General features: G+C 32.4%; 1 protein-coding gene and 2 long non-coding RNA genes across 4 annotated transcripts; 1 reads left to right on the top strand and 2 right to left on the bottom strand.

Moving 5' to 3' along the window:
- Positions 1-2921: 2921 nt before the first annotated feature.
- Positions 2922-3892, bottom strand: LOC130494975 (uncharacterized). The gene is made up of 3 exons (XR_008934271.1): positions 3705-3892; positions 3591-3605; positions 2922-3508 (listed from the first exon to the last, which is right to left on the bottom strand). It is a non-coding gene; the product is annotated as an uncharacterized LOC130494975 (long non-coding RNA).
- Positions 3893-6490: 2598 nt separating this feature from the next.
- LOC108861566 (type I inositol polyphosphate 5-phosphatase 4) lies at positions 6491-9958 on the top strand. Its single transcript, XM_018635462.2, has 11 exons — positions 6491-6874; positions 6974-7064; positions 7204-7290; positions 7423-7513; positions 7590-7694; positions 7826-8423; positions 8518-8711; positions 8804-8912; positions 9027-9175; positions 9257-9530; positions 9635-9958. Exons 1-10 carry the CDS (start codon positions 6842-6844, stop codon positions 9468-9470), a joined length of 1671 nt encoding a protein of 556 aa, XP_018490964.1. The 5' UTR covers positions 6491-6841; the 3' UTR covers positions 9471-9530; positions 9635-9958.
- A 4780-nt stretch (positions 9959-14738) lies between these two features.
- Positions 14739-16046, bottom strand: LOC108860760 (uncharacterized). Of its 2 annotated transcripts, none has more exons than XR_001950744.2 (2): positions 15609-16046; positions 14739-15525 (listed from the first exon to the last, which is right to left on the bottom strand). It is a non-coding gene; the product is annotated as an uncharacterized LOC108860760 (long non-coding RNA). The 2 variants fall into 2 exon arrangements; XR_008946132.1 differs by having other exon boundaries at positions 15668-16046.
- Between the last annotated feature and the right edge of the window lie 354 nt (positions 16047-16400).

Genomic DNA, 16400 nt, shown 5'->3' with positions numbered 1-16400 from the left:
AAAAAGACCACACATGAGTTATTATTTGATGTGTGTTATCATCACTTCTTTCTTTCTCAGTTAAACAGTTACATCATCCTATTTTATTTTTTACCCCCTAAACCCTTAAATCTCCGATGTTCATGAAAGTGATGGTTAACCATACCCGCACCCAAAGGACCTCTTTCTTCTTCTTCTTGTAAGGCTTCTCCAAAGTGAAAAAACTTTCACATCAACCATCATTCCTTACAACTTTTCCCTTTCGATAAAACCCCCAAAACGTGCTATTTTTGTCGCATCATATCACTTTTTTTTCTTTTGCAGTTTCAACATTTATGAATTGAGTAAATTGAATGCATACATGTACATATTGGAGTCTGAGACTTGGGAAGTTTGTATACTGAGTTGAGATGTACTAACATCATCCTCAAAACAATTAAGGAAAAAAAAAGTTCCGTAGAAACAAGATTGGAGGAAACAAACATTTAATTATACTAATTGTCTGTCCTTTCATTCAGATAAATTATTATAATCTAAAACCAGGCTTACCAATCGTATCCTAATGTTGTTCTAGGTGTTATCCTGAATATTTATTTTTAATCCGCCACTATGTGGCGGATAATCTACAAAGTCGCCTTCATTAACAGTCCATTCGTTAATACTATAGTTTTTATACATACATTTATAAGAAGTATATGACAAGAGATGAACAAAGAGAAAACCTCAGAGACACAAAATAGCACCAACCTTGAAAGTTATCTTATCACTATTAATACTGGTTCATTCTATTAGTTTATCGAACAGATGGTATCTTTTATTAAAATCTTCATCTTTATTATTGGTGAACTTGTGTTGACATGATACAATTAAAAATAATAACACTGGTACTACTTTTGGTGAACCCTTTAATTAATCAGTACGTTTCGCTAATCAGAGTTGTCATAGGCATTTAACAAATAAATAAAAAACAATGAAAGCGTAATTATATAATGACTTGTTACAGCTGGCACAGTGTTTTGTAGAGACAGATAAACTTATTAAGCCTTCATTTTTATTTTTATATTTACAAAACTAAAAGGTTGTTGAGATGTATCTTCTGATCTTCTCTATAATTTTTTCAGATATGTTCAATAGTAAAAGGGTTAAACATCATTTTTGAAGTTCAGTTTTTAAAATGCAAGTTTTGCCTATAATAATGACTTTTGTGGGGAGCTGTTTATCATGGATTTGCTACTCATGTAACCATTTGTGTTAAGAAGTTATGTTCTGGAATAAAACTTGCTACTGGTATAATTGTTTTATTAATCACAGTTGTATGTATTTCAAATAGTTGTATTCGATATTATATTTAATCATATAAGTTATAACAGATGACACAAAAAACTGATTTTCGAGAAAAAGTGATTTTCGCAAGTTTTTAAGAAAACCTGATTTTCGAAACAATATTGATCAAATCGTAATATGCTAATGATTTAGTAAACGTCTATGTATATAAATCAAAATTATTAACATGTTTATAAAAATTAAAAATCTATCAAATTATTATGTTTGTTAACAAGATTCATGTAATTAGAATCCTGTTTCAATCAAAAAATAGATTCCTGGGATTTAATTTGTATAACTGACATAATTGTATATAAAAAAAATATAAAGCAATGAAATTCTGATCATTAAATACGTGTTTACTACTATTTCTTCCATTCTAGAATGATTTATGTTTTAGAAAAAAAAATTTGTTTATAAACGATTTATATTTTATATTTTTAATGTATGTAGTAATAACAAATTTTAAATTTTAAAAACATTAATTTTGTTTACTGAATTTTGATTGGTTAAAAATCATAAAAATAATTAAACACAGAAAATAATACATTTATTATCAAAAAAATTCGTATTTTTTTAAAAAGTCTAAAAATTTTAGAATATGCATCTTTTTGAAATGGAATGAGTATTATAGTAGCTTTTAGTTGAAAACATGTTAACTAGGAGGTTTTTATTAATGATTTAGTAAAATAATAATACAACTTTAAAAATTATTTATGCTATGAAATGGTCAATTAAATAGAAACAGACACATAGAAAAAGGGAGATTTACATATTTACTAAACCCAAGTACTGGTCTGAAGCAACAGACACGGTCTCCCACATGCAGCATGTGTCATTTTAACTTTACCTTATAAAATAAATCGCTTAAATTCACCAAACCATGTCTTAAAAGTGGAAACTCGATTTTTTCTTTTCAAAAATCGAAATAAAGCAAAACATGGGGGTTATTGGGCCCACTAAATTAACCCTACAAGATCCACACTTTGTGTGTTAGAAAATACACAAAAGGTAACTAACATATATGTTCATTCGATCAAACTTTATGTCTTGTGACTAAACAAATATTTCTCAATTTGATACTCGATTCAGCCCAAACCCTAAGCCGAAGTAGTTTAAGCCGACTCTGTGTTTATAATATATACCATCACTCGTACGCATATGTGTAAATTTAATAGTAGAACAATGTATTTCTTGCAGTGATATGAAGTGAGTATTATCGTTTGAATTAATTTTGAAAAAAGTAAAATAGATCGAAGAAGAAGAGGCAAAGTCTCGCAAAGGGGATGATGGTCCCGTAGACATAAGTCTAGATTGGGTCAAAAAGAGCCCCCCTCCTCTTTACACACAACAAACTCAATTTTATAAATTTCACATTTTACTAAAAAGTGACATGCAAAGAAATACGCTTGTTTCCTTGGTCTTTATATTACGTTTGGTAAACGTGTTAATTCCATTTTCTATGATAAAATATATACGAATTCACAAATATAAAGTGGCATTTGTAGTTTTTGTTGTCACCCGAAACCTCAAACTTCACCCTCTAAACATGCATACATGCACCTACATTAGCTCACCAATCCACCCTCTAGTATATGCTATTACTAATTGTCATTTACTAAATACTAGGTTGAGACCTGCGCCTTGCGCAGGATGAATATACTATTTAATAATTTCTTAGAATTTTACAAAGTTTTAAAACATATGCTTTTGTTATGTTAAAAATTTTACATTTTTTAAAGTTTTTTTAGGATCATTATATATTACACCTTATATAATAAAGTAGTTGGTTTTATAATCTGTTTGAAAGTATAAAAGATAATTCAAAAATTCTCTATAGGTATATATCTATAATTTACCATTCACCCCAGTGAATTTGCCTGAACGATAAAACACACAAAAGAACATTAGCAATTGTGCATGTCCAATAATGATGCAATTCTCTAGCATTACTTCCATAAGCAATACATTTTAGTTGAATGAACCTGTCAATAGTAGCAGTAAGTTAAGCTGCTTCTAACTAAAATTTACTTACCAACCAGATAGTCTGTATTCAAAGTACCATCTAAGAGATGACGGAAATTTGCCGGTGTAAAACCAGTTAAATTATAGGGCAATTCCTCACATGATCGCACACGAGCTGTGGCCAAAAAACCAATCTTGTAGGCATGTTTGGTTGTCCGAGAAGAGCCACCAGCCTGTGTGACTGCAAAAATAATTATAATTTTCGAGTCACCTTCACTTATAACTGGATCAAATTGAGCCATAAGTTCTTTCTTAACACTCACATGGATTTTGTACCCCTGCTCAAAAAATCCATGTGATACATATAAGTTAGCATCTTAAAAAGTAGAAACGAATGTATTAAATAAATGGAAAAGATTGATCTTCGATGAACTCACAGATGAATCAACCAAAACCATTTCCATAGTTTAACCACCTTCAACAGAAAACTGCTTCGATAGTCGGAAAAATCTTCACCTTAATTCTTTTTTTTTGAAAACATAATTTATTTTGACCGGATCGTCTTCACCATAATTCTCCCCATAGATTTGTAGGGTTTCTATTGTATCATCGCAGAATGGTTATCGAAATGATTTTTTTGTTTGATGGAATGTAGAGACAAAGATAGCTTTATATATTTTTTCAACCACACATAGGGTAAAAGGGTTATCGAATATCAAAATCTATCTTATTAAAGTTGAAGTACCCATTGAAAATGTTTGGAAACATGGATAACTATCTATATTTAAACTGTTTGGACACACGTATAGTACTTTCTTTTTTACACAATTAGCACTGGTTTTTCAATAAATTAATTACACATCCACCTATTATTACCTAACCAATTCGACATTAACTTCTTTTAACACTAAACCTTACTCAATTAAATTACACCGAAAACATATGGAAATAACTAACATAACGTGATTGTTGGGAAGATCTAACATTCCAAATAAGATTTTCATTTAATACTTTTGATATATTAGAAGATATTTCGAATGGTAAAAGAAATATACTCATTTAGTTATCCCAATACAAAATGGGCCAAATTTAAATTTGGGCAAGTGATATAGTAATTATAGTTAGCCCAGTTATGTAGAATAATTTAAATTTCGTTTTATATAAGAAAGTAAGCAATAATATATTGTCTGGCCTATTCCATTTTTTTTTGTAACAACCGTGGCCCATTTCATTATTGTTGTCAAAATTATTCAAAATTATGTAAATTTAGTATTAATTTATTTAGTTTATTAAGTTTTAAAAAATTCTGATAATATTTTCTAATCAATATTTACAAAAGTAAATTATATGGCAAATATAATTACATTCTCCACGGTGTATATAACCGACTAAATACCAACTGTTTATAACATTTTAATATTAAATCAAATATCTATTACAAATTAAATTGAACACTCGTGCGGGGGCACGGGTTAGAATCTAGTTGGTATTAAAGTCGTGGAAAAGAAATGTTGACAAAAATTAGTCAGTTATTACCTTTTTTTTTAAAGGAAGCTTTTCTTTGAAAACCAAATCTATATTTACGTTTGAAATATCGGTTTCACAAATTCATTAACTTGCTTTTCAATCAAAATCAAAATATATCAATCACATTATTTGATTATGGAGATTACCTTATTTGTAAGATTCGTTTTACAATTATATCATAAATTCACCTAATTAAAATTCCTTGTCTATCAATCCGAATAGATTGCTGAATTCATGTGCCAATAATTTTCCTTCTATCAAGCTAATTCTCAGTTATTAACTTTCATTGCCACGAATATCCTGTAGTTTTGCATACAAAAAAATGGCAAAGAACATTTCGTTAAACCAACACGGCGTCTAAATCATTCAATAATATGAACGGTCACAATGGTTTTCGAAGAGCCTATGAAAAATTTAATCTTGATCATGTCTTTTATCGGGTGAAGTTACGAATTGAATTTGATCTAAAGTAACAGAATTCATATTGTATTGATGGATCAATGAAACATTGTATTGACACTTTGACAGGGATAACTCATGACGATCAATACTAAACAAAGTAACAAAGAGATGAAACTAAAGATTTGAAAGGCTAAAAGCTAATGATCATTTGGCAGGTAAACTGATTATACAATTGATCAATTATACAATCGTTTCGTAAACTATTGTCGTTATATGCTGAATGAATTTCATGTATGTAATGTTTCATTCCAGTAGTCGAAGAAATATAAATGTGGCATGCATATGTAAAGCACTGTTGTTTAATAGAAAACAATCACGTGACATACATATAGAAATATAATAAAAGGTAAAATTATTTTCGGCAGTCCAATATTTTTAATTTGCGGCAGTCTAATATATCTCAGTGGCAGAAAATCGTAATTAGTCTAGTAAGATAAGACCATTTAATAAATAGGGCTGAGAATGCCTGACAGTGTGACACGTAAGCAAGTTCAATTGTAAATAACTTACAATGGCAAGGTTACTCTTATCCCAATGTTCCCCTATTAATATATAAGGGATAAGTAACTATTATTACTTCCTGGCGACAATTTCCCAAGAATTCAGATTTCGTTTTGTCCTTTTTTGTTTATGCGTTTATTCTAATTGCCAAATCCGGGATTTGTATTGCATATATGGAATGGAACAACCCAAAAGTGTTTATTTTTTTATATGGTGATCTTGTACTTTTCCTTTAAAAAAATTATGATTACTATTCTGTATCATATTTATTTCTGCTCCATAGTATATATATAGTGTATAACTTTATGTATCGTTGATTTATTAGTTTCTATAAAAGTATGATATGATAACAAAGGTACCATTCATCTCAATAGTTTTTTTTTTGTTGTAAAAACCGTTAATCTCAATAGTTGCAATGAACACAGAAACACTACTAACAAACAATAAGATGAGTATAAAATATAAATAGATGTCAAATATGTTTGATACGTCTTCTGATATAACCGGAGTATCACTTTGTGGTAACGAATTAAATCAGTTATAATAATGCTGAACATATATAAAGGAAAAAGTTAATTTCACTACACTCACCGAACTTAGAGCTTTAAGGAGGGTAGCGGAAGATATGTTACGGGTTTACATATTTATGGAAATAATTTTTTTCTATATTTTTAAAAAAGGAACTGCAATAAATATAGACTGCAACTAGCAAATTAAAAAAGAGATCCCAATTAAAAAAGAAAGGAGTATATTTCATTTATAAAGGGAGAAGAAGAAAGACTCAAAAGAGAGAGCGAGAGAACAAATAGAAGAAGAAGCTCTTTCTTCCCTCCCCGCGTTGATATATACCCACCAGAAACAAAGGCTCCCTGTTTTCAAATCCCTGATTTCGAAGTCTTTCCCTCTGTAGCTGCTCTGTTTATAAGAAGTAATCTCACATTCTCTTCCTCATTATCTTTTATATTCTGTCAACACCATATCTTTCTAACTGGGCCGGGGGGTAGATGCTTATGCTTATCTATCCGTTTTTGCAAAAGATTAGTTCGTGAAATCAAGGATCTGTCCACTCATTCTGTATAAAACAATGGGTGATGGTAGTAGCCTCAAGAGAACCAAGGTTTTTCTTCTTTGACCAAAAATAATAATTATTAAACTGGTATATGATTATCACCACCACCACCACCCAAACGTTGCTGATCTCCAAATTCTTGTGCAGCTTTCATGGCCCAGAACATTGGTTAAGAAATGGCTCAACATCAAGAGCAAAGCAGAAGATTTCCACGCAGACGACAGAGACGTTTACAAAGGTAATTAACTCAAAACATAAATAATTTTAAAAACTAAATGTTATTAATAAACAGGCTTCTTCTAGTCTAGGTATGTGAGAAGTGAACAGCTTTTGTTTTCTACTTTATCGGATGTTCACTTAAAAAAAAAAAAAAAAAGTTTTTGCAGGTGAAGGTGGAGACTGGAATAACAATGTCATTGAAAGAGAAGAAGCATGCTCTGTTAACACGAAAAGCAACTATGCTGGTCAGTAAAATACATGCTTCTTACTTATTTTACAACTATGCTACTTTACTTTATTTTATTTTCTTAACTCATTCCATTTTTTTCAATTAATTGAATTTTTACAACAAGTGTTTAATTAAATTTTGTTTTCAGAGACTCGGTGTAGAAGAAATAATGGAAGAGGTAGACGAAACAGACAGGAATTAGATTCAGCACAGCTAGTTAAACAAGTTCATAATCTCAGGTGCGCAAAGTCTCTTTGCTTTTTTATTTTATTTTTTACGAATTCTTCTCCTCTAAGGCACAGTTTTTCACATCAGAGTTTTTACTGCTACCTGGAATGTCGCCGGCAAATCTCCCCCGAGTTGTCTGAATCTCGAGGATTGGCTCCACACCTCCCCTCCTTCTGATATTTACGTTCTTGGGTAATGCTTCTAACCTTTTTTATTTCGATTTTACTCAAAAGTTAGTTAAATTTCTTTTCAAAAAAAAAAGTTAGTTAAATTAAATCACATGCATTATGTTTCCTAATCTCTGAGACTTCCCCACCACACAGCTTCCAAGAGATCGTTCCTTTAAACGCCGGCAACGTTTTGGGTACGGAGAACAACGGTCCCGCCAGGAAATGGGTTTCTCTCATCAGAAGAACCTTGAACACTCTCCCCGGGGGAAGCTGCCGGACCCCTTCCCCTGTTCCCCACCCGGTAGCCGAGCTCGACTCCGACTTCGAAGAGGCAAACTCCTCGTTCTATAATCGGAGGTCGTTTCAGTCACTAAGCAGAAGCCTGAGGATGAACAACTTTGACATGTCAGCAGCATCCATGCAGCCGCCACATCTTGACCGGAGGTTTAGCGTCTGCGACCGTTTCATGCTGGGCCACGACCAAAGCTTCGGGTATTGCTCCTCCGAGGAGGACGAGGACAATGTGCAGGACTCTGATTCTCCATCCTATGATCAATATTCTTCTACTGTCTCGAGGAGTGGGTCTTTTGTGACAGAGGAGAGAGACAAGTCTAAGTATTGTTTGGTGGCTAGCAAGCAAATGGTTGGGATATTTTTAACTGTTTGGGTGAAGAGTGATCTAAGGGACAGTGTTAAGAACCTCAAAGTTTCTTGTGTAGGAAGAGGTTTGATGGGCTATCTCGGAAACAAGGTAAGAAGATCCATATTATTTTCAGATTAAATGTCTTTGGAGAAAAAAAATGTTGTCAACGTTTTGATCTTCTTTAAAAAAAAAAAATTTGCAGGGCTCGATTTCGATCAGCATGTCAGTACACCAGACTAGCTTCTGCTTTGTGTGCAGCCACTTGACGTCTGGTCAGAAAGAAGGAGACGAGCTGAGAAGAAACTCCGACGTTTTAGAGATTCTAAGGAAAACCAGATTCCCTAGAGTGAACAACGCAGGGGAGGACAAGTCTCCTCAAACGATTTTAGAACACGAGTTAGTTAGTTATTTGTTGTTGGTCATTATTAAATCTTTGATCACTTCAATAAGCATTGCTAAATCTTTGTTTTGTTATGTGTCCTTTTCAGTCGGGTAATCTGGCTTGGAGACTTGAACTACCGTATAGCTCTTTCTTACCGGTATGCAAAGGCTCTTGTCGAGATGAGAAATTGGAGTGCTTTGCTTGAGAAAGACCAGGTAAGAAATTTGCATTCTTTTACAAAAAAAAAAAAAAGAAATTTGCATTCTCAAAGGCCCAAAAAAACAAAGCAAACTTGTCTAAAATAAATGTCACTTTTGTTTTTGTTATAGTTGCGGTTAGAACAACGTAAAGGTCGTGTCTTTGAAGGATGGAATGAAGGGACCATCTATTTCCCACCCACTTACAAGTACTCTAACAATTCAGATGTATATGCTGGTGATGATCGTCTCACCAAGGCCAAAAGACGGACTCCAGCATGGTTAGTAGTAGTGTTTCTTTCTTTTCGAGTATAAACAAACAACCTAATTGGTTTATATAATATTAATCTAAAAACATGAAGGTGTGATCGCATACTCTGGCATGGTAGCGGACTTAGTCAGCTTTCCTATGTTCGCGGGGAGTCAAGGTTCTCAGATCACAGACCAGTCTACAGTTTGTTCTCTGTAGAGATTGAATCGGTATATAGAAACTATAATATCAAGAAAAGCTCTAGGATAGAAGTTGAGGAACTTCTTCCTCAGCGGTATGGATACGATGAGCTTAACCCTTACTGATTCATTATCACGAGACAGGGGAGAGGATTTCAACATTGCTACAGCCTGAAAAAAGAAATGGTAACAAAATCTTTCATGATCAATTAATATTTTTACACTTGTTGCTCTCGGGGTGGGTGTTGATCTTGTGATATTAAATCATATGGTCTTGCTGCGCTTTCTAGGGGTTGGGAACAGGGGAAGAAGAAGATTCGAGTGAAAAGTGAAGTGGGTAATTAATATAGCTTTTTAGCTGAACAGTTCCTTATCTTTAGGATTATAGAGAATTGACCAGTTTTGTGCACTTTGAACCATTAGTTTCTCCACAGGATGTAGTGTATAGATATGTGTTTGCATGTACACCTTATTGATTCTTTTGTAATGACCAATGTGTATCAAATTGGAAAACCACACCGATATGATGTTGAACGAAAAACAAATCTAAAGTGAGGAGGGAACTAAAAGAAAGAAAAAGTCAAGCTTGTGGAACTGTATATATATTCTTGCTTTTGTACTTTCGACTCAACCCACTTGTGTTCTTTCCCTACGACCAGTTCATCTTCATTCATATATTATTAATCTGAGAACCAAATACTTATCTACTTACCACCAAAAATGACAATGATGACCTCCTTCTCTCTATATTTCCGTGCATTGTCATGTCCTTTTACAGAAATAAACGCGTGAAGTAAACGTCAGTATATAATTGGTGGTCGAAATAAGAGGAGAAGAAAGGATCAGATAAAGAGTTGTCTCTTTTTTTTTTTTCTTAAGAAAAATTCCTTTAGAGATTGTCTCCTTGCAAGACGCATACACACACCCTTTTATATTTATGTATAAATAAGGGAATTGATTTCTAGCAAATGGTAACGACGGCGACGACTCGTAGTTTCAAGAAAGTATAAAAACAAAGAGACATAGTCGACGGTAGATAAGATATTTTGGCCGGAGGAACTTCGGAGATTAAAGGTAGGACGCATATGCACTCACTTTCACTGCCCATCCTCTTCTCTCTATTTATTTTCATTTTCCTTTTATATGTTTAATTCTTTTGTCTTATATTCGCATTTTCTTTTGTAATAATAGTAGTATTAGCTTTGTAATAGTGGAATACAGAACTACGTCACGTACAGCTTTATTAGAGCACTCCCATCAAAGATTCACGGAGGAGTTCACACGTTTCTCCAAAAAAAAAAATATTAAAATAATGAACAGTGACAAACTCGGTTGGTTGGAGTTCGTCGGGATGAACCCGGGTCGTCACGAATTCGCCACGTAGCGGCCTTCTAATGGTTGATTTTTTTTTTTTTGTACAAGAAAAAAACGAAAAAAGTAAAAAAGAAATAAAAAAAATAAAAAAAAAATAAAGTTGTGAACCCCGAGAGAGATTTACCGATGGTGATGCTCTTATTGTTATTATTTATTGATGGATATGATGAGAAGATCCTATAAACTAGATCACGTCCACATGCCATGTCGACGATGCCGTAACATTTACTCGACCTTTTCTGCTAAAATCATTCGTGTTTTCTTCCACTTGGATCCGCTCGATTTAAGGTTCTTTTTTTTTGCGACTAAGGTTAACGTCAAATTATAACTTGATTTTACTTTTACTTCTCTAATTAAGAATAACGATAACAACTACGCCATTGTTCCACCTGGGATCTCGAAGATGATTTACGGGGACGTGAGAAACAGAATCATGGCTACGAGGAATCAGAAGCAAGTTAAATCTCTCCTAGCAAGTTGGATATATTTAGCAAAAAAAGTTGGATTATATGAAGGACAAGACTTATGTTCACCCCCTACGGTGAACCTTTAAATTCACCACACCATATATGACCAATGAAAATGACATGTAGATAATTAAATAAAACATTATAAATTTATTTTAAAATAGTTAAAAAGAATAATGCAAATTCTAAACCACAAATCTTAATTTTTAAACCCTAAATATTAATTTCTAAATCTAAACTCTATACCCTAAACCAAAATCATATACCCTAAACCCAAATTTTAAACCCTAAACCCAAACCATAAACCTTAAACCCAAATCTTATACCCTAAACACAAATTCTATACCCTAAACCCAAATCGTAAACCTTAAACCCAAACCGTATATCCTACGATTTGGGTTTAAGATCTACGATTTGGGTTTAGGGTACTTGATTTAGATTTAAGATTTATGGTTTGGGTTTAGGGTTTTGGTTTAGGGTATAGAATTTGGGTTTGGAATCAGGGTCTAAGATTTGGGTTTAGGGTATAGAATTTTGATTTAGGGTATATGGTTTGGACTTAGAAATTAATGTTTAGGGTTTAAAATTAAGATTTGTGGTTTAGAATTGTCATTATTCTTTTTTAACTATTTTAAAATAAATTTAATATGTTTAATTTAATTATCTACATATCATTTTTATTGATCATAAATGATGTGGTGAATTTAAAAGTTCATCATAGGAGGTGAACCTAAGTCTTGTCCTTATATGAACTGTTGGGTTACTAAACCTATCTTGCTTTTTTCTAACAAAAACAATCAAGATATGTTTACTTTTTTTTTTGTTTTGGTAGAGTAATTCTAGATTACACTTGTTGTAAAACGGGGACGTCACTGATACTACCTTCGTTCTATAAATTAAGATTTTTTAGAATTTTTATGTTTATCAAGAATATAATAAATATTTACAATTTAATTTACTATTTATTTTTTCATATATTTTCAATAAATATCCACCAATAAAATTTAATCAATTCGAATATTCACAATTAATGTTTTCAAAAATATACAACAGTACCTTAAAAATATAGAAAATTTATATTTATGAAATAATAATAAAATCTAGAAAATTTTATTTTCGGGAACGAGAATATGATATTAGTATATTTATAGCAAAAAGAAAAAGGAAAAATAGCGATAATTCACATGGATTTTGGAAGATACTGTACTATCTATACACTGAATACATCCAAAGAGAGCGAGACGTTAACTAAAACACCGAATACGCTAACTACATTTGTTTTCTTATAACTATAGGACTCTAGGCTTGTAGGTTTGTTTCATACGAGCAATTTAGAAATTAAAACGAGCGATTTTTTTTTTGTTGCTAAAACGAGCGATGTTTAGAAATTAAAACGAGCGATGTTTCCATGTGATATTACCTTGAACTTCTAATTATTGTGTACACGTATAAAACTATGTTAACTAATATATTAAAATAGATGTGATACCTTTACAGTTAGTCTTTTATCCCAAAAGAAAAAAACAGAGAGAAAGTTTATGCAGAGAATTGCTAACCTACGACGACCCCAATCAGTGCTTGATTGTTATTTCAATATAGGACCTTTGTTTTTTTCCTTTGTCAACGTATTGGATATCTTTGGTAAGGGATAAACATATAGCTATTGGCTCTTCTTGTTGTCAACATTATTAGCTCCCCCTTTGTTATCACTAATTTATCCTTAAATCAACATAACCACATTCATATGTAATAGCATATCCTTCCATGGGAATCCTCTGTTGATTGGGATTTGCGACTAAATCAATCATATATACAAATTATCGATAAACAAAGTAAAAGATTCTTAAGGTTGTTTGTTAGTCAAGTTGGTCACAATTTGTAACATATGATTTGTGTCCCTTGGACTCTTGCAATGATACTTAGACGACGCAGTAGGTAACTACAATGGCGACAAATATATGTTTTCATATATACCCGAGGCCGGATGGGTGAATTCTGATTAATGACAGAATAAAATAATCATGTAAATACATATTTGAGTGTTTGAAATGTGTTTTTTTTCTGAAGCAACACACACTTGTTTAGCACACATCATGCAGTTTGCATTTTAAATATATATGAAGAATTATGATACTATATAATAGTTAAGTACTAATGGCAAAACTCATTGTGAAAATTTTGGAGACTATATTTAACGTGAAAAAATGTTTTTTTTATATAAACTTTAAGAAGTTAAAAATTTTGGACTAGCCCTAAAAATTTGGTCTGTATTCTTTATAAATTTAAGATCAACCAGTCGATAATACATCATGTAAAATGTAAACGAGAAATACCATAGGATAACCCTTATTTTTTGTCATAATAGTCTTTAAATATTAAAATAACCAAAATATTTTATTAAAGAGATAAATATACATTTATACTTTTAGAATTATCTAATCTATATCTTAGGATTAAGAGTTAAGGGATGAGGTTTTGAGATTGCGGTTCAAAATTTAAAGAAAGAAGCCCGCTAGAACTACTGCAGAATCGGGTTCGAGTCCCAGGGACGCCAAAAAGCATTTTTCGAATTTCAAAAAAAAATTGAAAAATAAATAAATAAATTTCTAAAATACTATAAAAATTTTGAATCTGAAAACATATAATTCGAAACTATAAAAAAGTTTTTTATTCTTTTATTTATATTTATATATCTAGGATATAAGAACATTTTACTTATTAAATAAAATATTTTTGTCATTTTCCTTTTTACAGGTTTTTTGTGTTAAAACTTGAAAGATGTCTATTTAGGATAGGAGAACTACTCTAAATGAAAAACTGCTATTTTCAAATAAAACTGAATAATCATCTTAAATATCCATTCTCAGAATCAGCAGACTACTGTTCACTTGGTATGTGATGTGAATTTTTTGAAATACGATTTGACAAAAATGTATATTTTATCATCGAAATGTGTAAGAGTGAACCTAGTCATTGTATATGATTGATCCAAACAGAAGTCGATAGTGATATCAAGTGGTTGACAACAAAATTCAAGTAAGATAAGTTACAGAAACTCGCATTAAATATGTCAAAATAAATAAGAGGGAATAGCAGTGATAGTACATTACTATACCGTATATCTTCGAGCTACATCAATAATCAATAGCTGATGCAGTTGAATTTTGTGTAAGTTACTCTCCACGTGTTGGGAGGAGAGATAATTCCACATCATCGGCATCTCTGCAAGAGAGATGTGATGATAACTGATGTGGCAGAATGGATGACATCATCCGATATAGAACTTGCATGTAAACTGAGTGGGAAGTGGTCGAGAACAAGTGAAATGCGACGTGTATGTTAGCTATTTGCAAGGCTAAACTCAGCAAACGATATCCTTTTAAGAGAAAATAATTTTAATTTATTTTTGAGTTTTACAGTGCTTTAGCGATAATCTTAATATATTTTTGAGTTTCATTGTTTTCTATCCGTTTTTTTTTTGTCCTCGAGTTGTTAATTTCAATCAAAAGAGGAATATAGAAACAGGCAAAAACTAGAATTGCCTAGAAACATAAGTCCACAAATAGGTAGATAGAACCCACACCGAAATAACTTACAACTTAATAGAATACCGAAGATATAATATAGACAGAACTACAACAATGATAAATTAAAAAATCCACAAAGAAATTAGCATACTACACTTGCAACCTTACAACATCACATGACGCTTCTTGAACGAGATTTATCGTTGTCGCCCGCAGCCTACCACACGATAACATCAACTCTACGAAACCAAATTTTATCACCCGGCAAAAATGAACCACTCATAGTTCTCATCTTTTTCTGGATACGGCGGCGACACACTTCACGTGTTCAAGCTATGCCTCGATAAAAGCCATACAACCAACACTCTAATCTCAACATATCTAGAGATAAAAAGTCAATCCCATCCGAAACCATCGAAAATACAGAGAAACTGGCAGCAAGAAACAGGATATTCACTACCATATCAAAAACTCGAAAGAATTGCAAGTATAGAGATCAAACAACCAAAAAATGACCAATAATTCCCTTTAAAATTCACAGACAGAAGAGTTCAACATAAGTTTCCACACAACAATGGAAACCAGATATTCTATACTGCTTAGATCGAGGATCTCCACAGGTCGAAGAACGAAGAAGTTGAGGGTAAACGAAATGACAAGGGAAAAGAAGCCCTTACCACCGGTGAAACCTCAACTGTAACCTTATCACAGATCCGCCAGATATGATCCAGATCTAGTTAAACCACACAAACCACCTCCAAACTCGAGCTCTCTGGCTTCACATCATGGGTCAAAGTCTCGCCGGTGCTCCAGCTGCATAGAAGAACAACTAAAACTCAGATCTATTTTCAGTAAGAAATAGTACCAGAAACACTAACAAATAGACCAAACCATACAAATAGAAATCAAAGAGGGAAAACAGAGACTAAAACTAGAGCGCAAACAGAGGGATGACCGTAGCAGTAAAAGAACCAACGGCCACCACGAAGAAAACATCAACGAAAAAGACGAGAACTTTTGATTGTTTTTTATCGGTTAATCGGAGAATTTTTTTCAATATTCTTTTCGGTTTGAATTTAATTTATATAATTGTACTTTAAAAAAACTAATGAGCAGATCTTAATTATATTCTTCGCAAAATGTAACTAGTCTATCATATTGTTTTTTCAATAATACTCAATATGCTTTAAAAATGTGATTGAATATATCGATTCTTATATTTGATTCGGCCGGTTTGATTTAATTAAGATATGCGACTAATACTATATAAAACCCCTCAAAAACAACTATTGTGAAGGAATGAACTAATGATTTTGAAAAGGGAATTAAATATGAAAAAGGTTAACTGCTTGAGAAGAGAGAGGGAGAAGGGATATCGTCATTGATCTAGTCCACGCCCCACCCCCTTTTCTGTCAATACCAAAACAGCACTTAACAAGACTTACAGTTTTGATAAAGAGTTTTACCATAATAAGTAATTAACTGTTCTTTAAGGAGGGGCATGACGTCATCTTCTTTTTCTAGTATTTGCCTCGTCGACGTTTGCTTCCGTTCCAACCTTCCTGTCAGTGTCTAGTAATTAACAACGTCAGATGAGGTCATCCCCCCCCCCCCCCCCAACATAATTTTAACACAGGAGAGGCCTATACAAATGGTATTCGTGTATTATGAGCTCAACTTTATTTCCG

Source organism: Raphanus sativus, chromosome 5 (genome assembly GCF_000801105.2).
Source record: "Raphanus sativus cultivar WK10039 chromosome 5, ASM80110v3, whole genome shotgun sequence".
Lineage (NCBI taxonomy): Eukaryota > Viridiplantae > Streptophyta > Magnoliopsida > Brassicales > Brassicaceae > Raphanus > Raphanus sativus.
Note: the sequence above shows the minus strand (reverse complement) of the source record. Positions and strands in the feature narration are given on the sequence as shown.